Source organism: Theileria parva, assembly GCF_000165365.1.
Source record: "Theileria parva strain Muguga chromosome 4 map unlocalized ctg_529, whole genome shotgun sequence".
Classification (NCBI taxonomy): Eukaryota; Apicomplexa; class Aconoidasida; order Piroplasmida; family Theileriidae; genus Theileria; species Theileria parva.
The window spans coordinates 515,456-536,889 of record NW_876246.1 but is presented as its reverse complement, the minus strand read 5'-3'; the positions used below and the strand labels follow the sequence as shown (position 1 = coordinate 536,889).

At 36.3% G+C, this 21,434-nt stretch overlaps 10 protein-coding genes across 10 annotated transcripts; 6 read left to right on the top strand and 4 right to left on the bottom strand.

The window, feature by feature from the left end:
* Positions 1–187: 187 nt before the first annotated feature.
* TpMuguga_04g00273 (putative integral membrane protein) lies at positions 188–1,644 on the top strand. Its single transcript, XM_758815.2, has 2 exons — positions 188–312; positions 464–1,644. Exon 2 carries the CDS (start codon positions 555–557, stop codon positions 1,617–1,619), a length of 1,065 nt encoding a protein of 354 aa, XP_763908.1. The 5' UTR covers positions 188–312; positions 464–554; the 3' UTR covers positions 1,620–1,644.
* An 11-nt stretch (positions 1,645–1,655) lies between these two features.
* Positions 1,656–3,691, bottom strand: TpMuguga_04g00272 (B-box zinc finger family protein). The gene is made up of 9 exons (XM_061305956.1): positions 3,467–3,690; positions 3,246–3,373; positions 3,152–3,216; positions 3,011–3,118; positions 2,730–2,977; positions 2,540–2,664; positions 2,431–2,509; positions 2,281–2,398; positions 1,656–2,241 (listed from the first exon to the last, which is right to left on the bottom strand). Exons 1-9 carry the CDS (start codon positions 3,614–3,616, stop codon positions 1,736–1,738), a joined length of 1,527 nt encoding a protein of 508 aa, XP_061161123.1. The 5' UTR covers positions 3,617–3,690; the 3' UTR covers positions 1,656–1,735.
* A 51-nt stretch (positions 3,692–3,742) lies between these two features.
* TpMuguga_04g00271 (Nitric oxide synthase-interacting protein-like protein) lies at positions 3,743–5,703 on the top strand. Its single transcript, XM_061305955.1, has 2 exons — positions 3,743–4,001; positions 4,034–5,703. The coding sequence occupies exons 1-2, from the start codon at positions 3,932–3,934 to the stop codon at positions 4,795–4,797; spliced, it is 834 nt and encodes a 277-aa protein (XP_061161122.1). The 5' UTR covers positions 3,743–3,931; the 3' UTR covers positions 4,798–5,703.
* Positions 5,308–7,524, top strand: TpMuguga_04g00270 (AP2 domain protein). The gene has a single exon (XM_758812.2). The coding sequence runs from the start codon at positions 5,805–5,807 to the stop codon at positions 7,488–7,490; it is 1,686 nt and encodes a 561-aa protein (XP_763905.1). The 5' UTR covers positions 5,308–5,804; the 3' UTR covers positions 7,491–7,524.
* Positions 7,525–7,564: 40 nt separating this feature from the next.
* On the top strand, positions 7,565–8,959 carry TpMuguga_04g00269 (p25-alpha family protein). The gene is made up of 4 exons (XM_758811.2): positions 7,565–7,988; positions 8,027–8,563; positions 8,698–8,806; positions 8,836–8,959. The coding sequence occupies exons 1-4, from the start codon at positions 7,932–7,934 to the stop codon at positions 8,904–8,906; spliced, it is 774 nt and encodes a 257-aa protein (XP_763904.2). The 5' UTR covers positions 7,565–7,931; the 3' UTR covers positions 8,907–8,959.
* Eif3b (Eukaryotic translation initiation factor eIF2A family protein) lies at positions 8,926–12,350 on the bottom strand (the record flags this gene model as incomplete). The annotated part of the gene is made up of 11 exons (XM_758810.2): positions 8,948–9,064; positions 9,210–9,501; positions 9,540–9,664; positions 9,799–9,936; positions 10,038–10,135; positions 10,194–10,341; positions 10,424–10,539; positions 10,823–11,728; positions 11,821–11,910; positions 11,946–12,077; positions 12,116–12,149. The coding sequence occupies 11 exons, from the start codon at positions 12,147–12,149 to the stop codon at positions 8,948–8,950; spliced, it is 2,196 nt and encodes a 731-aa protein (XP_763903.1).
* A 310-nt stretch (positions 12,351–12,660) lies between these two features.
* COX10 (protoheme IX farnesyltransferase) lies at positions 12,661–14,376 on the top strand (the record flags this gene model as incomplete). The annotated part of the gene is made up of 7 exons (XM_758809.2): positions 12,661–13,020; positions 13,053–13,246; positions 13,336–13,499; positions 13,531–13,607; positions 13,692–13,895; positions 13,975–14,117; positions 14,202–14,376. Exons 1-7 carry the CDS (start codon positions 12,958–12,960, stop codon positions 14,374–14,376), a joined length of 1,020 nt encoding a protein of 339 aa, XP_763902.1. The 5' UTR covers positions 12,661–12,957.
* A 10-nt stretch (positions 14,377–14,386) lies between these two features.
* rps24 (40S ribosomal protein S24-1) lies at positions 14,387–15,359 on the bottom strand (the record flags this gene model as incomplete). Its single annotated transcript, XM_758808.2, has 2 exons — positions 15,204–15,359; positions 14,415–15,053 (listed from the first exon to the last, which is right to left on the bottom strand). The coding sequence occupies exon 2, from the start codon at positions 14,820–14,822 to the stop codon at positions 14,415–14,417; it is 408 nt and encodes a 135-aa protein (XP_763901.1). The 5' UTR covers positions 14,823–15,053; positions 15,204–15,359.
* A 92-nt stretch (positions 15,360–15,451) lies between these two features.
* On the bottom strand, positions 15,452–19,068 carry RH21 (DEAD/DEAH box helicase family protein). The gene is made up of 12 exons (XM_061305954.1): positions 18,523–19,068; positions 18,364–18,489; positions 17,889–18,282; positions 17,740–17,858; positions 17,456–17,635; positions 17,225–17,313; positions 17,077–17,193; positions 16,872–16,991; positions 16,590–16,794; positions 16,129–16,430; positions 15,731–15,918; positions 15,452–15,701 (listed from the first exon to the last, which is right to left on the bottom strand). Exons 1-12 carry the CDS (start codon positions 18,739–18,741, stop codon positions 15,517–15,519), a joined length of 2,244 nt encoding a protein of 747 aa, XP_061161121.1. The 5' UTR covers positions 18,742–19,068; the 3' UTR covers positions 15,452–15,516.
* On the top strand, positions 18,931–21,374 carry wdr26 (WD domain G-beta repeat protein). The gene is made up of 5 exons (XM_758806.2): positions 18,931–19,269; positions 19,382–19,614; positions 19,782–19,897; positions 19,974–20,051; positions 20,200–21,374. The coding sequence occupies exons 1-5, from the start codon at positions 19,175–19,177 to the stop codon at positions 21,343–21,345; spliced, it is 1,668 nt and encodes a 555-aa protein (XP_763899.1). The 5' UTR covers positions 18,931–19,174; the 3' UTR covers positions 21,346–21,374.
* The last annotated feature ends 60 nt before the right edge of the window (positions 21,375–21,434 follow it).

The following is a 21,434-nucleotide window of genomic DNA, read 5'->3' as shown; positions in this document are numbered from 1 at the left end:
AGAAGCACTTCCTAAGGAGAAGGTGATTCCATATATTTGAGGTCAAATTTTGATTAACATAATTCAATAATAGACTCGGAATTATTGATAAATTTTGAAAATAAAATGAATTAAATTATTATGATTTAATAAATGCCATGTATCAAATGTTGCACGTTGTGTGCATCATGTGTGTGTCACTCGATAACATTCCCATTTATTGAGCTTGTGAACATATGGAAAATAACTTGTAAAATAGACTAAATTTTGGGAAGAATCATTTGATACTAGGTTTATTATCTAATTTTTATGTAAAAAAGATTTAAAATAAAGGTTAGTGATATAACATATTATATTAATTATATTTCCATTAAAACTCCATAAATACCGCTCACTTTTATGAGTTTTATTATTTATAATTCATTATGTTACTTTATTGTATTTTAAGTTTTAAAAATTCCATTTTCATCTTACACATTTTTAGATTCATGAGAATCGAAACGGGAACCAAGTGAACCAACTCGCCTGTCCAGGGTGTAAATTAATTTTAAGAGATTTGTAGTTCTTTATTAAAAATGGATAATTATAAGGGATATTTCAGATGGGAAAGTGTTAAATCATACTTTACGGACCCAAGCCTCTTGACACTTGAAGTGTTATTTATTGTCTTGACTCTAAGTAATGTTTATGTGGTACATACTCTGTTTGTTACTGTGCTCCCAGCTCCGTTATTTGTTACGTGGTGGCAACTGGCTCAGGGGTTATGGACTGCCTGGGTCCTTGGCGACTTTGGAGCTTCATTCCCCAAACTGGCCTATTTCCCCCCTGTAAACATAGATTCTAAGCTTTTGAAGGAATTGTTCATGCCGACAGTATCGTACGTTGCAATGTTATCATCAGCGAATGTCCTCCTTTCAAAAGCTCCAAGCACTGCGGCATTCCCGATTCTGGCGTCTGGAGCAGTTGCAGCCCATCATGCAGCTCGTTTTGTTGCCTGCGGAGAAGAGTACATGCCCCTGAGATGGAAGGCAGTTGGCTTTCTGTTATTGGCGTTTGTTCTGGGCGCTACAGATTCGAAGGTTGCCCCAGGAAGCGTTGTTACCGTGGCCTGCCTTTACGCTCTTTTGGCTGCAGTTTTCAGAGCCGGATGCATGGAAAGGGCTCTACACGTCGTAAATGGTAAGGGAAACGCGTTACACAACCATCAGCACCTAATTGGAGCTCTATTACTCCCATTAGCCATAGTTTTTAGTGGAGAGTTCACAGTTTTGGTTCGGGATTTACCATTTGACCCCTTTGCTGCCAGGACTTGGCAAGTATGGGGCTGTTTCTTCACGGTGGGAGCTCTCCCATTTATGAAAAATGTAGTTTCAAACAGATTAATAAGACAAACTGGTCAGGCTCCTTGGAGATGCCTTGAACTTGTATCAGTTGCACTGTTGTTTGTCATAGGCTCAGCCCAGCTTTCACCCTCATGGCGCTCAGTGCTCGCAACTGTGTTTGTTCTTGCTGGAAGATTTCTAGGAGCTCTTGACGTCGTAAAGAACATGAGTCCAGACTCAGAACCAACTGAAATGTATAATCAAGCCACAAAACCATTCCTCGAGGAGGAACACTCTAGTACCCATGAACTTGCATAAATATACTTTAACATCGTAACTTATACATATACTTTATTATTCTATGGTATATATATTATTTTATACATGTGCAGTTGCATTAGTTTAATGAGGTGGCTTTTAAAGTCTATGGTACATTATGTATGAATCTTAGTTTGGAAATGAGTCTGTGTGTCTTTTGGAATTATGCTGAGCTCAGCCTCAAGAGATATATCAGGAAATAGTTCTTTGAGTGGTTGTTGTGAGCTGTTCAGGGCAAATTCATCCCTGAGTCTGCAATGACGAAGCCAGGACCTGAGATAATCAGCAGGTAAAAGAGTGCTCCTCATGTAATCTACAAAGCATTCGGACCAGTTAATCTCATTAAGCTGTCTCTTATTCTCAGTTTGCTCAGTAGAAACGACTTCTAGAGAATATTCGACCATCCTGTTAAGGTCACTGAGTGCAGATTCAAGCTTCTCGTAACACTGGGCCTCAACATTTTGGCAATTGGTAGAAACTTGAGTTTTAACCTCGTCAACCTTTTTGAGAATATCCAAAAGTTGGTTCTTCCTCTCCCTCAAAGAAAAGTCAGTAGTGGAGGTTAAATTTTGAACCACAGCCTCATAAGCAGTTGAAATAGGAATAAAAGAAGTTGAACCTTCTGAAATTAAATTAATATATAAGTTAAATGAGGTAGTACCTAGTTCGTGTATGTGATTGACGGTGCAAAGTTGGCAAATTGGAGTTTCACAGACAGTACAGTAAAGATGATATGACTTTGTCTGGTGAATTCTACACTTGGAGTAAGGCCTAGGCATCTAAAAAGGATGTTAATTTGATAAAAAAGTACCTCGCTTAAGGGGACCCTAATGTGCCGTGAAACAACCTTATTGTTAGAGTGAAGACGAACATCACACTTGGAGCAAATCCTAAAAGTAATAAAATTTAATAAAACATACCTTGCGCTATCTGAAGGACAGTATATTGTGGACACATCACTTTGACAGTTATCGCAGAGAGGAAGTGCAAAAGACTCATCAGCACTAGGGTCAAACTCAAATTGAATTAAATATCTCGGTAAAATCTAAAGACTCAATTAAGCAGTTGACAATTTGTAATTTAGTCTGAATAATATGTTTTTGTTAATACCTGTGATGAGTCGTAAATTATGTAATTATGCTTGAAGGTGTTTTGGGGTAAAACACCCTTGGATTGAGCTTCACTAGAAAGTTCCACGGAGCCATTTTCGGTCTCATTTGATCCAGCAAAAACTGTTAAAGAATCAAGTCTCAAATTTTCTGAATTTGTCAGAAAGTAAGAGTCATATTCTACGGGCATCGATACTCTGGATCTTTGAGCCTCAACTACGTCAGGAACCTCCAAAGACTTACCTACTCCTAAAAAATCGTTGAGAGTATAAAACAACCAACCGACATCGCAAACGAAGTAGTCGAAAACCCTCTTCTCGCCATAAATTGAAGAGGTAAAATCAGAAGGAGCTTTAGAAGGCAATGGGTTACCGTTCGGGTCAAGTGCACCTATTTAAACAAAGTTAAAATAAATAAACAAACATGTATCATTGTCCAAAAGCGTTTTCCCTTTAGAATCAGTGCTTAATAGAGGGAATCCAGAAAGACTAAACATAAAATTATTGTTGAAACATACCTCAGATTCCCAAAAGTTACAAGAAAGCCGGGAGCACCAATATCGAATCCCCTGGTACACACATCCTGCACTGAGTTTGAGCGATCGAGAGATTCTGTGTCAACGAATGCTTCGAGAACAAGCATGTTCTAAAATTTTAATATTAACTTAAAGATCTATGACTAGACAAATCTTTTCTAACACAACAGGTACACATTAGGGTATAAATTTAAAACAAATACCTTGCTGCGTCGGTTAAACATAGATAGTGATTCTGGCCTGATTACGTTCCAGGCCTGAAGTAATCTAACCCTAGATGAGCGGCAGCGAAGTTGAAGGGAAAACTCTATTGAGTCCCACTCATCACTGTCTCTAATTACAACATTTTCCATTGTAATTTAAATTAAAATTAAAATTTCAACTAATTACAATTTCCTCATTTTAAAACTCGTAAAAAATACTTAAATGTGTATAGTCATAAATACTAACTGGGGAACGGTCAAAGCCAATTATTTTTAATTTTCCATCGCATATTCATTATGTAGTAACTAATGGTTTTTTATAAATGTAGAATAATTTTGTGACCTAATTTGTTTATTTTTTATAGTTTTCTTTTATTCTTTGAGTATATTTTTTCGATCTTTGATATGATATTTTAAGTTTTAATATCTTTGATTTGAATTTTTGTTATCTTAAACCCTCGAAAAATGACTAGGCATAGTAAAAATAATACCGCGGGCTCTATTTTTACATATCATGAGCGGAAGAAGGTCAAAGGTAAGTGTTCACAATAAGCAATTTACTTTCAGACTTTAATACACTGAAGCAGAGGCTGGGATCCTCTTCAATGAGAAAGTTTGAACAGTGCTGGCTATGTTTAGCCACTGCAGTGAAGCCTGTGACCACTCCTTCAGGATACATTTACTGCAAGGAGTGCATTTTGATGTCACTCGCAAAGCAGATGGAAAAGAACAAGAAGTTACTGTCTCAATGGGAATCTGACATGAAGATGTGGCAGAAAAAAGAGGATGAAAAGAAGGAACAGGAGGAGCTTGAAAAGAAGCGTAAATTGGTTATTGATAATTTGTACTCACTGGACTCGGCCAAGAAGCCAAACACTAATGTTGAGACAAAGAAGAATGTATTTAAAGAGGATTTAGACTATAAACCTGGAGCGAATTTTTGGGGTATAGATTCCTCATCTAAATCAAATTCAAAGGAGAGGAAGACGGAAGGTCAACCTCCTCCAAAACCTAAAAATTTGTTATCGTGTCCTATATCAGGAAGACCCTTAAAAGTGAAAGACTTGATTGATTTAGATCCAGATACCCGGTCTACTTCAGATTCCCCCTCATCTGAAGTTGTTTGGCTCTGTTCTGTCTCGAAAAAACCAATTCTTCACAACCAGGCCTACGCATATAAAAAAAATGGCAAGATAGTTATGAAACAGTACGTCGGAGCCACCGATAACCCCCAGGATACAGAGTCTTTCGTAAGCCTAGTCCCAGCAGGGACGGCATTTTCCTCACATAACAATGTAGAGGCCAAGAAATTCAGGCCATGTATGCAGTAGATTTCCATTTCAGTTTTAATCTGGCGTAAAATAATTTTCCAGCGTATACTTGAGGTTAAATTGAGAGTTTGCCACCTTCAAAATATTCATTAATATAAGAAATTTTAATATTATGAGTGGTTTTTCAGTGGGAAGGTGTGGAATAACGTAATTTAAAAATAAAAAGACCAAGTAAATGTAAATTTTTAAATAACTATTATGGTAAGTCAACTAGTAATAAATGAAATTAAAATAAGTGGAATTTTCGAGAAAATGATATTAGTTTGTGAGAATAGTCTCATGAAGTAGGAATTCAAGTGTTTGGGAAAGGAATTTTAAGTAAGAAATGTGGAAGGCATAAAAAGTTGAAGGGAATTTTGATAAAATAGGAGGAGTAAGTACGTAGTGTAGCTATAAGTTTTGGGCGAAAAAGAATTGTGCAAAATGTTGTGCCAAAGTGTTTAAACAAGTTGAAATAAAATGTCTTGAATCACCCCAACTTAGAAGCTTGGGCAAAAGAACATTTTTCCATAAACTTAATACATTTTAAGCAAAAATCTTATATATATTATTGTATACTTTATATGTGTATCATAAATAAAATTTTATTGATATGATATATCACCAAAATTTTATGGAAACTTTTTTATTATATTGGTCTGTTTTTATCAATATAAATTGCAAGTATTATTAAACACACTTTTTGTTTATTTCAATGTCTCAATTACCCCGCTTCTGCGATTCATTTTGATAACAATTTTTTATCATTTTGATACCTGTTTTATTATTTTGGATTTTTTCATTATTTCTTGTAAAATAATTAGTGACGTATATTTTAACGTAATTCCCTACTCCTTTGGATTCTCTGAGGTTCCATTCATACTCTCCACTGAAATTAAGTCGTTTAATCTTCCTTGTAACAGCAGGACGGTGAGTTTTTGATTTGATGACAATTTGTAATTTTTTTAATTTGAATTTCCGACATTGACTTGATCTACGCTTTGAATGTATTTTAATTTTTGATTGATATGCCTGCTACGAGGTTGGTAACTAAAGAGTCCGGATATGAATCAACCGACCCTTCTGGCTGTGAAAGTAAAACTGACGCTGATTTTGAAGGCAACCAGACCCTGGCAACCGACGCCTCGGTAAATCAAAACCAGTCCCTATCCCAGACACAAACCTCTCAACAAGACTTAAAGCCTACCAATTCTCAACCGAATGATCCACAATCAAATGATCTACAATCAAAACAGGATAATCCACAATCGAATGATGTACACTTGAAAAAAGATGTACACCAAGTGTCATTTGATGGAGTTCATCACGTCCCAATGCAGGGCCAGTTTAATCCACAGATGAACCACTCAGTTAACATGAATCAGACCCAGCAACCTATGATCCCTCACTCCAACATGCCCATCCCACACGTGCCTCACCCTGGATTCCCAGTCATGGGCTTTCCTGTCTTCCAACCCATGATGAATCAACCGAATATGGGCCAACCGAGTATGGGTCAACCGAATATGGGCCAACCGAGTATGGGTCAACCTAATATGGGTCAAGCCAATATGAATATGAGTGAGTTTGCTTATGTGCCACCACCGATGAGGTTTACGGGGAAAGACATGGGATCTGTGGATCACATGACACCTCAGGCAGTTTTAGGGCGTCTGAGCAGTCAGAATTTGCCGCCAATGTCAGCGTTCGGACATCACCAATCGGGAATTCCACCCACAAATTATAACCAGTTTTTCGACTTTAAAGACGAGGCTGAATATAGCTTGGCATTTCTGGAGCATTCTGGCGGGGTGGTTTACGACAACGGGTCTTACTCACATGGCGGAAGATGGCTTACGTTTTGGGAGTACAAGGGCAGAATTTGGCGAAAATCGTTTCCAGTCTCACTGTTTGGCAGCGAGGGTGCCAAGGAGTTGGCTGAGAGTTTCTGGGTGAGCAAGATGAGGGCAATTCAGCTGTTTAACCGGAACAAGCAGGAGAAGATTCTGAAGATGGAGAAGAGATCTGAGACCAGAGGTCGAAAGAAGAAGATCTTGACGACTTTGGAGACTCCAGTGCCCCATTTGAGTTTAGACCCGACCCTTGCAGCTCAGTTCATTCTTCAAGACCAGAACAAAAAAGAGTCGAAGGAGGGTTCACACCAGAAATCGAACAAGGACTCCCCGAGGGAGGACACGAGTGATTTTAAGCCTAGGGAAAGGGAAACCAGGGTTGACAGTGAGCGTGAAGGTTTGGAATGGGACGCTGAAAACAGCTCTTGGTGTTTTGACAAGGTTGAGAATGACACGATTGTGAAGTTCAAATTCAAGTGTGAGAACAAGGACGAGGGTCTAAAAGGGGCCCAGGCTCTCAAGGAGGAGTATGAATATGATCTTTTGGACGAATATACGCAATCGCTTCCCAAAGGAGTCTCCTATGACAAGGCGCGCATGAATTGGAAAGTTGTAATCTCAAGTCCTCCCAGGGGAATGAAAAAACACAAAATCTTCAGTGTTTTTAAACTCGGATACAAACTTGCTAAAGAGTCCGCTTTGTCATACAAACAAAACTTAGACTCGCTTGGCGGTGAAGAGCCTGATCCTGCCAATGATCCCGTCCCTCCTGAGAATCTTTCTGATGATCCTTTGGTTCAACATTTTTATACTGTTTTAAGCTCTATCGCCGTTAGAGAAGTCAAAGACGGCTTGTCATAATTTAAATTCATACATTTTAATCTGTCACTCTCCTTACATCTTTAGATAAAATTCCATAAAATTATACACATTCAATTGATTTAATCTTTATATAATTTATTTAATATTTTTAGATAAAAATTTCATAATATAGACTTTCAACTATTGAATAATGACACACATTCAACCTTTATTGAATATGTATCCTTTAATCCATATATTAACTCATTATTTATTGAATAATTAGTACATTTTAGTGTGTAAAGGGTGTTTAAGTGGAGGAATCATGAGACTTTGTACTAAGGAGTCTGGAAGGCTGACGCACTTTGATGCATTCCCTGGATTCCCTGTGTACCTAGGTGAAATTGGGAAGACTCCAGTCCTGGGATCTGAGGATGATTTTTGAGATTTAAAAGCAAGCTTCTCCGTACTTAAGTGAGCTTTTGTGTTTTTAAAGCCTAAATGACTGGATTTATCCACTATCTGGACGAAAACTGTAATTATAACCCAAACCCCTTTGTAAGTCCTTAATTTATTGTTAAAATTTGTCACTTCAGTTAGTAAGTGCTAGGGGAGATGACTCTAGTAGGGAAAAGGTTTGTTTTACTCCGGAACTGGGTGAAGTTGCACACCTATCTCCCAAGACTGTAAAACAGCCTGTAACGGGCGCTAATTTGAGAAATTCTGACGTTCCTAGATACCATAATAAGCTTTTCAAGAACCCTGAAGGCCTTAAGGAGCGAAGTGTGTTTGAGAGGCTAACTGACCACAGGTTCTTCACTGGCAGCCACAGGGAAAGATTTGATGAAAGCGGCCGAGGTAGGGGCCTTGCCGGTCGTGAGAATCTATTCTTATTTGACGGAAGTACTGAGTCTTACAGTCGCGTTCATGAGGTTTATTCCTCTGTTCTACCACGACAGAAGGGTCCTGTAATTCCTCCAAACACTCTCGGGGTTAGGAAATTTGGTGTCCAAATTCAGCCTCCAAAACTCGTTTGGCTTTATCGCAACGGTGATAAACATCACGACGGTGTTTCCTTCTACATCAGACCCTATATACGCACCATGAAAACTCTGCTAATTGAAATTGGAAAGGTTTGTCCTCACTCAACTATCAATTATCCATGCAATTTCATTATCGAATTCCATGAATTGCTAATTATTCATCAAATTTCATAAATTATTCAATTTAATACCTAATTAATTATTGTTTGGATGAGATGTTGTAGGAGTTAACTCTTATAGCTGGTCCAGTTCGTAAGATTTATGACCAGAATTTGAGGCCTGTGACTGACTTGGAGCATTTCGTTGATGGCGCTAAATACCTTTGTACCTCAGGTGAGTTTTAAATGCTCTAATTTACACAGGGGAGCCGCCTGCTTCTGCTGAAAAACTTGAAAAGTTCATGAGTGAATGGGTGGTTCAGAAACTTTTCTAATCCTTACTAATACATATTATATATGGTATTGCATTATTCTTTTACTCAAAAACTTCCTCCTTTATGTCTATCACTTCCTGATATACATCGTCCGTCACTTCCCAGTCCAACGGGTTCAAAAACTTATCCCAGCCCGACTTGAACTCCAAATAATTATCCTATCATAACATTATACTATTTATTATACTATTTATTATACTATTTATTATACTATTTATTATACTATTTATTATTATACTATCAATTGTATTAGTTATATGTGTGGGAGGTTGTAATATGGTGATGGGTTGTGTGTGAAATTACCTGTGAGGTGTACCATTGTAGGAGTGATGAGTATAATTGTTTGAAGGCGTCGAGATTACTTTGTCTTTTCTGTAAATATGAGTCTCTGTAATCTTTCCTCTCTTTCTCATCGATGAGGTCGTACTTCTTGGTGTACTCCTTCAGGTTCTTCTTAATCTTTTCAATTTCCGACCTCTTGAGTAAAGGTGTTGGGTGAGGCCTGAAGTCGAAGCTGTAAAAATTCTCCTTCCTGTCCTTAAACAGTAGTCTGCCCTGGAACGTCCACAGACAATATCCAGCCTCTGCACTATACCTAAACAATATTATAACTCATTTACTGTTTAGCGATACCTGAATGAGTCTGAAGTTGTGGCGTTATGTTGAGGCATCGGCACATTCACACATGTTGCCAAGTACCTTCCACAACTACTCCACCTTATCGTATTCATCATAAAATGCTCATCCTTATACAACACCTACAAACCAATTAATACATTTTTAACCAAGTTTACACATTATTAACCAATTTTACAGATTAACCAAGTTTACAGATTATTGGTTGTAACTAATCTATCAATTATAGAGTAGTGAATAATTGTTGGTGAGATACGTCGACTTTGTCGTTATCGTTTAATGCACAGAAGAAGAGTGAGCCTTCTGCGCCTAATCCGCCCAGAACAAAGTAATTTCCCGCTGGTGACCATTGCATATGGTTCAATTGCGAAGTAATATCAAATGTCGTTGTCCACTACACATAAATTATCATAAATTTACACAATCTTAAGATTTTGTATATAGTAAAATTGTTATATGGTAAAAATTGGTAGTGAGATTTGTATAAAAACTTACGACAGTGTCTCTAGTAGCTCCGACATCAGAGACCTTGTAAAATCTGATGGAGTGGCTTCTCGTCTCCTCATCCTTAACAATCAACGCAAATCTCTTACCTATGAATAATTAAGTCGTTTAAGGTATAATGGAAATAAGTAATGGATGGTGAGATACTTCCGCCTTCTTCCCAGTGTAACTGTTTAACAGTTGCATCTTGTATTTGTATTGTATCAACTGGTATGTTTCTTTCTCTCAGACGGAATATTTCAAGCTGATTAAACTGCTTCCTGCCCTTCTTTCCAGTCTTCTTCGATATCGTCGTCTAAACAATATGTTGAAATTTTACTAAAATTTGTGTAAATGAAATTTTTGTTTAGATGAAATTTTTAATAAAATTTTTATACCCTTAGGCATAGGCAATCGCCTTTCGAATGCCAGTGCATTGCAACTTCACAGACGTTGTACACGTTCCTTGAACTCAACTCACGCCTTGAAGGAATCTCAACCAATACCAATCTCGCTAAATTTTCAATCAGTCTCATATCTCATTTATCTAACTCTATGTATACAACTGTGTAAATATATGTATATAAATGTGTTAAAGTGTGTAAGTATGAGTGTGTGTAGGTTTTATTGGAATCGTTGGCGGATTCTAGAATTAGCTACAACGTTATTATAGCAGATTAAATTGTGATATTTTAATAAATACCACACTCAACATCTGCCAAAATATTCTAATACCAATATTAATTCTAATTCTAATAGTAGTTAAGTTGAAATCTGGGAATGTGGGATGAGGTTACCTGGGGTATCTAAAGAGCCTGGAATAACGACGGAGAGGATGTCGTCTTGAGGAGACCAATCGAATTTTTCGGCGGCGTATTTGAGAGGTGCTGGTTTCCCATCAGGTCCTTCAATGAGTGTCATCTCAGGTAGTCTGTAAACCATGACTTCACTGCCCTCCGAAAACTGGTTCAACATTGCAATGTATTTTCCAGTCCTATTCCAAAGGAGATGAGGGAAATCACCGCCTTTTGGTGACTTTAAAGGTGTTGGAAAACTCCTCAAAAGTTCACCGGTGATAACCCGCCAAATACAAATGGACCTTTCATGCCTATCCTCACCCTTTAACCCATCCCAGGTGAGAAGATACTCTTCACAAGGTGAGAATTGTATGTTCTTTACATTCTTATGCTCGAACCTTATTTTCAGCTCAAAGTTATTTCCACCGTAAAGAGCTATTCCTGCCCACTTGTAAACTGCTAAATAGGAGCCGTTGGGACTCCACTCAACTTTCTGATCTGCCCACGCTCTTCTACCTTCAGCTCTTTCTCTTGAGCCGTCGTATGCTAATTTTGGTTCTCTGTGGACTGAGTCGAACCAGTACACCTCAGTTTTGTCTGCATACCTAATCACAAACTGGTCTCTCATGCGTTCTCCCATAGTCCACCAGTCCCTAATACCCTCCCTTGTAAAGCCAAAGGTCTTTAGTGGAGGCACACACTTGTTGTCGTCACTCACGATCATGTCGAAGTTGTCCAACAAAATAGCCTTAAAGGCGTGAGATGAGTCGAGTTTAAACTTGTTTATGAACTTCAAGGCCATATTCGCCTCAAATGGAGTCCCAAACGTAAAAAACGCTAACCCTCTCGTCTGCTTACTGTTATCCGTTGGTATCTCCAATACAAACGGCGTTTGAATCTCACATCCTGACACAATTATACAACCCAGTAAATAATCTCGCAGTTAATATAATACACAACTCAATGAATAATTGTATAGTGTGAGGGTTAAATCTAACCTTTTTTCTCCAGTTCTTTGGTTATTGTTTTCCGAACTACATCACGAAGTCTGTCATGTTTTTCCGGTCCAACAACTGGTAATCCCAAAACTAAAAAATTTTTTAATTTGTTAGAGAAAAAGTACCCATTAAGGTTCTTTTAAAGCTTTTATCGAGAGTGACTGGCGGATCTAGTTCATAAAACCTATCTAGTTGTGATTTATCAAACTCTTCATCATCGTCAGAAACCCAGTCCAAGAGTCCAATTTCAAGTTCCTCTAAACGTTGGAATAAATCAGATTTTTATTAAACGTACCCTGACTGAGATCTGACGGACTAACTTTAACCATAATAACTAAACTCTAGGAGTATTTTAAATTAAAGGAACATAATTTACTCAGTGTTTAATGTTAAAGGCTATAGAACAGAGATAACATTGAAAACTAGTAACACGGATGCTTATATATTTTACAGGATATTAAAGCACTCTTTGTGTCTAAAAAATAGTTAAAATAGATTTAAACTAACACTTTTTGTGTAAGATTCCTGTTCATGGGGGAATTACTTTAAACTAAATAAAACCACATAAATAATAAAAAATATTAAATTTTACATTTTTGTATTGATCGTATTTTTAAATATTATTTCACTGCAAGTTGACTTTATTTTCAAATTTACAACCTTGGAATCCCACCCAGCCATCATCAACTTCATTATTATTCATAATTATTAAATATTTAACATTATATAATTTGTTTAATTTGTTAACTTTGTTTCTATTGATCAACTTTTAACTTTTTTCACAAAATTCTCCCCCTATCCTCTAATTGACTTTTAACTTAATATTTTACAACTAATTAAGTTTAATTTATATTTTTTACATATTTTAATTTTAATTTGTTAGTCTTACCCATTCAATTTTTTATTCTCCAACTCACTGTAGTAATACTTTAACATATTTTTTACATATTTTTATGTGTTATTTTAATAAAGATTCCATTTCACAATGTTAATTAATTTCTCAATTTCACCTTTTAACTTATTTTAACAAGATAATTTTAAACGAAATTTGCCATTTAAATGACTTTTTAAAGTAAATTTACCATTTCAATGGGTGTTTAACGTTTATTTTACCTTTGTAATACTAGAAGTTATATTATGGTAGCCTTTTCTAGGCTTTTATATTCGGCTTACAAGCCTATTTCCTTAACTTCCATAAAGGTACTTTCCATCCAGTTGACATATGATTTTAGAAGTTATCCAAGTATAAATTATCACTTTGGGTTACTGCCACTGGCGCCAGTGGTTTTCTCATGGTTTCCCCGATGATTTCGGCCAGTTTTCTTACAACTTGTGGAGGCATTTTCCTCTGCAGTGCCGCCGCCAATACTTTTAATCAAATCATTGAACGTGATTCCGACTCCATTATGAACCGTACCAAAAACAGGTAACACATCCACACCATCTTGTCAATTCATGTTACACTAATTATTTTACATGGGCTAACATAATTATCATGGGTTAATGTATGATTAGACCACTGCCGAGGAAAATTGTGACACCGTACCAGGCGGGAGTGATTGGCGGTACTTTTACATTTTTTGGCGGCCTTTTACTTTATATGGCTGGCGGTTTAAATCCTATGCTCCTAGCCTTTATGAACATCGCACTTTACACTCTTGTTTACACCCCTCTAAAGAGTATTTTTCATTTTTAAATAATCTTCATTAGAAAAAACACAGTGGAATACACATATCGGATCAGTTGTAGGATGTGTTCCACCACTAATCGGATGTCTGTCCGCCGGGGTATATAAATATTATAATGAATGATTTTAGTATAAATATTATAATGAATAGTTTTAGTATAAAAACTATAATGAATGGTTTTAGGGTTCCATATTGCTGCCTGAGCCTTGGCTTTTATTTGGTTTAATGTATGTTTGGCAGTTGCCTCATTTTTATACTCTGTCTTGGCTGTATCGTGGTGACTATAACAAGGCCTTATTTAAAGTGTATGGAATTGATGACGATTCCGGTAGAAAAACTGCTACCGCCTCCATTAAATGGATCACATTCCTCTCGTCAATACCACTCGTACTCTTCTACACAATTTTATCAAGTTATTATTAAGTTAATATAATTATTAATATAATAATGAATGTGTTGTGGTTAGGTTTGTAATTTGGTGGGTTTTGTGCCGGGCGAGTTTCTCCTGGCGACGATTATTCCAAACGCAGTTGTAACGCATAAAGCTGTTAAATTCTACAGAAATCCCAATACCAAAACTGTCAATAACCTCTTCATACACTCGCTATGGTACTATTCACAATATTTATATTATTTATATTAATATTAAATTATTTACACTATTTATATTATTAATATTGATTGTGATTTCAGGCATATACTTGTGTTGATGGGATTAAGTTCATATTTTTTATCGGAAAAAATTATTAAAGTTGATCAAGTCTCGAGGGAGGATAAAATACCAGAGGATAAACTGAGAGAAGACGTATTAGAAGAAAAATTAAGGGATAAGATATTACAAATTGAGAGAGTTAACACGTGTAAATAATATGTAACTTGTTGTACACAATATTGAGTACTGTTAGTTTACTTCTTTTTGCCAGCTGTGCATTTAGCCTTTTCTTTACCTCTAACTTTCTTCCTCCTGTTCTTAAGTTCCTTCTTGGCACGACGGCCCAGTTTCGGCTTCGCCTCCTCAATTCCCAGTCTCACAAGTCTGTAACTCCTTTCGTAACGCTTCAGTGAGGCCAAATTGTCATAAATTAAACCGAAACCTGTGCTTCTGCCACCTCCAAACAGTGTCTTTAAGCCGAACAACACTACTGTCTTACTATCCTTGACCTTGAACTGCTTTGCTAAACGTTCCTTTAACTCTGTCTTTGACACGTTACTGCGGCCTGGATGTAACACTTCTATTGAAAACTGCTTCCTACTCAAAATCGGGTTCGATAAGAACTTCTTCACCCTAACCACCACCTGATCCGCTGTAGACATCTTCAACACTAATATTTTATTTACTCCGTAATAATTTTGTAAATTCAGACAATATTTCGTTAAATCAATCAATACTTAGATTGGTAAATATTTCGGAAATCACTTGATATTTCGTTAACTCAATCAATACTTAGTATATTTTGTCAATACTTAAAGATTGGCAAATAATATTTTGTTAACTTGGTTATGAATTTGGGTGGTTTAAAATTGTTTGATCTGGATCATGAGAATCTATAAAAAAATTAATAATAAAATGTCGGGTAATAAAATAAATTTCTAGAATAATATAAATAATTATATAAAGATAAATAAAATGGAATCCAAACAGACAATTGAGAAATATAACTGTTAACAAAGATAATTCTTGTATACTAAACTAACCTAATGAAAAAGTTAAAAATTGAAAGATAAGGCGATAGAAAATGTGGAGATGAAATAAATAAATCCGAAAAGAAAAGTCAATTATAAATTTATATAACGAATTCTTAAATGGGGTAACAGTTACAATAATACTTTTACCCTTAATCCAACTAATTCATCTACACATACTCTTAAAATTTCCATAAATCCAACTAGAATCTTATTTACTACCAGAATTTACAAGTTTACAATGTTAAATTATTTTTACAATATAATATAATAATATATTAAAATATTAGTAATATTAGTAAAATATTAATAATATGGTGAGAATTTATTTGGTGATATTGCGGTGTGGTTGGTTTGGTTTAACTTTGGAGGCTGGGTGTTGGCTGAGTTCGAGTGGTACGATATTGTCAGTTGAGATTAAAAGTTGTCTGAGGTCATAGAAAAGATCAACGTCTGCGTCGGTGACAAATGAAATTGAAAGTCCCTTGAGCCCAGCACGACCCGTACGTCCTAAAATAATATTATCATCATAGCATTACCAATTCTGTGAGTGTAAGTTTGTATATCTTTGGGCATATCATAATTGATCACGCATTTAATTCCCTCAACGTCTAGGCCTCTACCAACAACGTCTGTCGCCACCAAAATATCATAAACGCCAGACTTGAAATTATTCAACGCGTCCTCTCTCGACTCTTGCGTCTTCCCACCATGCAACGATACCGCTCTAATACACATTATTATTATTAAATTATTATTATATTATTGATAGTATAACAAATAGCATAACAAATAGCATAACAAATAGCATAATAAATAGTATAATAAATAGTATAATAAATAGTATAATAAATAGTATAATAAATAGTATAATAAATAGTATAATAAATAGTATAGTAAATAATTGAGTGGTATGATAGAATAGTGTTGGGGATGCCTGTAACCGATTTTGGTGATATGTTTGGCGATGACGTCGGTGTTCTTTTTGAGGTTAACGAAGATGATAATGGGCGGTTCAAGTGTCTCTAGAGTTTCTTCAAGATGTCTTGTCTTCTTAGACTCTTGTACAAAGTCTAGACGCTGAGTAATTGAGGTTTTTCCGCCTCCAACATCTCCAATTGATATGAATGCCGGCGCTCTTAAATATCTCTTCGTGAGCTTTTCAACTGCTGGAGGCATAGTTGCTGAAAACATATGAGTTATCCTATACCTCCTATGACCCGCCTTCGTACTCAGTTCCTACACAACACTATTTTACTAATCATAAAATAACTATAGATTATTTACAAGTAATTATATCGGATTTATAGATAATTAAGGGGTAATTTAGGTATAATTAAGGTGAATTTAGTACTAATTAGGGGTAATTTAGGGGTAAAAGGTAAGATAGTGTGATACTTGTTGTAGAGCACTGGATTCATCTCGGTCTTTAAGATTAGTGGAGGGGATACAGTCGAGAATATACTTGAGAACATCTTCAAAGCCCATGTCAATCATTCGATCAGCCTCATCAAGAATTACATAATTACACTGCGATAACACCGTATAGGCACGATCCAAACAATCCTTCACACGACCCGGAGTACCAATTATTATCTCACATCTAATCATATTCATTATTATATATTTGAATAATTATATTATTACATAGTTAAGATAATTGGATAGTGATGGAATTACCCTTTACGTAGTTCGAATGCTTGAGTTTCGGCGTTTCTACCACCAACTACGGCAACTGATCTACAACTACAAAACGCCGAAAATTTAACAGTCTCATCATATATCTGAAGTGCCAACTCCCTAAATCATTATATAGCAGAGTTACTGAGTTAACAGTTAGGTAACTGGGTTGATAATTAACTGACTGGAGTAACTATGTGTGAACCTGGAAGGAGCTAGAACAAGTGCGTAAGGCCCATCAAGAGAAGTTTCATCATCTAGTGGCGGTAACTTCTTAACATAAGTGAGCATAGGTAAGACAAATGCGGCAGTTTTCCCAGAACTAAACATTAAATTTACAGAAAATACATTACCCCGTCACTGCGATTCCAATCAGGTCCCGCATCTCAAGTGCTATTGGTATCGCCTGCATCTGTATCGGCGTAGGCTTAATATATCCAGCCTAAAATAAATTAACTCAATTTTCTAACTATATGAAATTAAATCAATTTGATTAACTATATGAAATTAAATCAATTTGATTAACTTAGTGAAATTAACTAAATTTGATTAACTGAGTGAGATTGAGAAGATTGTGGAGTTACCTTTTTGATGGCTTCTAGGAGTTCCCAGGGTAGTGGCGATTCGGCCCAAGTCCGGATGGGTGGAGGTACTCTCCCGCCCTTAATATAAATCTCAAAATCTTCACGGAATATACGCCAGTCACGCTCCGTCATCTCACTCAGCTTCTTCTTCGTCCAATGATTACTCAATACCTCCGATTCCTAACACAAATTTTACTCAATCACATAATATTTATATAGTTAATTTTACACTAATATTTACACTAGTTAATATTTACATAGTTAATATTAGTTATGGTAGTAACCTCTTCGTGTTTAGGGGTGGGTTCGGGTGGTTTTGGAGTGGTTTGAGGAAGTTCGGCTCTTTTTCTCGAGAGTTCGTCGTAGAAGTTATTCTTCTTTCTTTGTTCTCTGACATCAATTCCTACGGTAAAATTAACTCAGTGAGTGTTACCGGCTCTGAAACCGCGTCCAAAGAGTAGTTGAGGTTCTGGTCTGTCCTGGTAAATTGGATTATTTTCAAACTTTGTAGTATCCTCAGACTCGTCCCACTCGAAGTTGAAAATAGTCTTAAACTTCTCCGAAGGCTTTAGGACCTTCTTCTTCTCCTTATTCAGGCCTAAGTAGTGAAGCCTTATTTGCTCCAGCTCCTTCTCTATTAACTCTTCCCTTACTTCAGATTCTGGTAATTTTAACAAATTCAAGTGAGCTAAATCACTATTAACTGGCATTTGGGATCGCTCCTTCCGCTCCAACTCCTCTCTCTCCCTCCTCTCACGCTCCTCATTCCGCCTCTCAACCTCCTTCATCTTCTGTAACTCACGACGCTCATGCTCTTTCTGGCGCTCCTAATCATACATATGTAAAATATTAATATAACTATGGTAAAATGGGATTAATAGGGATAAGAGTATGGAATAATTTGGTACGGATTGTTCTAAAAGTTCTTTTCGTTTCCTTTTAAGGCGTTCTTGATTTTGAATAGCTTCAAGTTGTTCCCGTTTTTTAGATTCCTCTAAATTCTTAAGTCTTTGAGCCTTGGAGATGTAAGTTAACTAAATTTAACAGTTAAAATTAGTAAATCGTACCTTAGGAATAGAATTTACGTCATTTCTCTTGTGTAATAAATCTTCCACCGATAAAAGCCTCGAGTTTCTCTCTCTAAATGAAGTTTCTAATGAATTTTTAGATGAGATTCCTGAATTTTGCGATTCTTTGTTAGGAAATAGTTTGGATTCTGGAATAATCTCAGGAGCTGTTGTGTTTGAGAACTTTACTGAGTTGAGTACCTCGCGTTCCTTGTTCATTGTTAAACTTATCTACAGAGGGATGAATAGATTATTTAATTCCTCATAGGAAGAGTATAAATTAAAAAATAACAACATAACTGTACAAATGTTTAAAAATTATTAGCATAATAAATTACTATAAACACAGTAAAATGTAATTAAAAATAATGAAAAATTGAAATTTTGTTTAAAGATTGAAGAATAGTGTGAAATTTTAGTTTTTTGTGGAGTTAATTTCCGTTATCCGCACTTTAAATTTTCTTCTTCGTATATTATTCATTATTTCTTCTCAATAATATTTTTCATTTGAACTTTTATTATTTCGTTTAAAGATTTATAATTAATTTGGTTGTTTTTATATTTTTAATACACATAAGGGACTTTGTTTCCTATTTTTAAAATGACCTTCTTCCACTTTACTTAACAACTTTTATCACATAAATTTGAGTTGATGGGTTTGGATCAATCTTTTGACGTTTGGAATGGTTTTTCCAAATCCCAACTACTCCGGATAATAATGCAATTACTCCGTGATATGGGCTACAGGTACTCAACACTCTATTCTAACACTAATTATCCCTTAATTTACTTTAATTACAACTTATGTATTACTATGTGATAAGAAATTGATGAGTTAACGGTGTAAATTATGTGATAGGAGGAGTTTTGAGGTGCTTCAGGAGGAGTCGAGTTGTGCATATCAGGACTCTGAAACGAACGATTTGGAGAGTTTTATACTTTCTGGTAATTTGTATGACGCAAAGGGCATTTTGAACCGGTTTAACTTTGACCAGAGCGTTTTTAACGCCTGTAGGTTCCTCATATCGCAACAGATTTTCTTCGAAGCCCTGTACAATAATAACTTCGATGAAGCCTTAAAAGTTCTCAGAGGTTCACTCCACTCGTTTTTTCCATTAATTTATTTTATTCATTTTATTTATTCATTTATTTATTTTATTTTATTTTATTTATTTTATTTTATTTTATTCATTTTATTTATTCATTTAATTAATTTTTTAACTATGAATTTGTTTGTTAATTATTTTATTTTATTGTAGAGCACATGTCACTTGAGGCTTTTGATGAGGACTCAAGGCAGCGTGTACATCAGTGTTCAACCCTCATGGTTTACCCCTCAAAGTCACTAAAATCTGAACTTAACTGGGCTCACCAAGTAATAACACTATTTACCAATACATAGAAAGTATACCTACACATTTATCTGTAAAATTGTGTTAATAAATTTATAGAACTCTCGTGAGAAACTTTGGAAACATATTCAATGCCTAATTTCACCCTCCGTTACCATTCCTCCAAACCGCCTACTGGTATAAAACCCTGTTAACCTAAACAACTCTAATTTACTCTGTTAACCTAACCAATTTAGTTAACCTAAATTACCCACCCTACACACTCTAAATAACTCAAATAACTTAACATAAATAACTTAAATAACTGAATGATTGATTGGATTAGACGTTATTGAGGCAGGCTGTGGAGCTACAGGAGTTGCATTGTCTGAACCATTATGACAGTGGAGATGAGTGTGCAGTGTACCCACTATTATTTGACCACCGTTGTACTACGTCAAAATTACCTTCAAGACTGTTGGCCAGACTTGAGAGTCATACTGACGAGATTTGGGACGTCTCGATATCTCCAGACGGTCAGTTTTTCGCAACGGCAAGTAAGGACGAGAGTGTAATTTTATGGTCTGCAACATACCCGTTTGAAGTGATTTACCGCTGGAAAGTGCACAGGAATGTGGTCAGCTGTGTTTCCTGGAGCTCGGATAGCAAGTTACTGGCGTCCTGTGGCAACGATGGCTTAATTGTCATCTGGAGTCCTTTCTGTGAAGATTTTTTACAGAAAATTGAGCCGCACACCGCTGTGGCTACTTCCGTGGCCTGGATACCAAACACTTGGAAATTCATCACCGCAGGGATGGATAAGCAGATGATGCTACATGAAGTTGTTTATACTCCGGATAACGCTGTAACCACATCTGAACAGCCCAGTGCTGCAAATGGCCAGTTAAACTGCGTGGCATTAAATGGCACCAGCACTGAGCCTGACACTTCAATTAGCGAGTTGACTCAGTACACAATAAACTCAATTTGTAAATGGAACTTCGAGACCAGAATAAGAACTTTATCAATTAATATGGATGGGACTTTGGCGATTTTTGCTACTGTGGATCGGATGTTGAGGGTTTGGGATCTTGTGTCGGGTAAGGAAATTGTTCCCATACCTGAATCAGCCCCTATAACCACAGTCACTTGTAGTAAACTGTTTAATCAAGTGCTCGTCAGTGTGGCTGGTCAGAGGCCTGTGATGAGACTCTGGGACATTGACGAACGTAGGATTATCCAGACTTACCGTGGACACCGTGAGGACCGCTATGTCCTCAGATCAACTCTTGGCGGTCCGATGGAGTCCTTCGTAGTTTCCGGCAGTGAGGACGCTCAAATTTACATTTGGAATAAGATTTTCGGGTCACTGCTCTCAGTTATTGCTGCTCACTCGTCCACCGTTAACGCCGTTGCCTGGGCCAACGATCACCTCATTAGCGTCTCCGACGATCAAACCATCGCCATCTGGGAACCCGATCCCACTGAATAATATACTCCATACAATATATTAAATAGTATATTAAATAGTATATGGTATACAGTGTAGTACATATACATTAAATAGTATATTGAATAGTG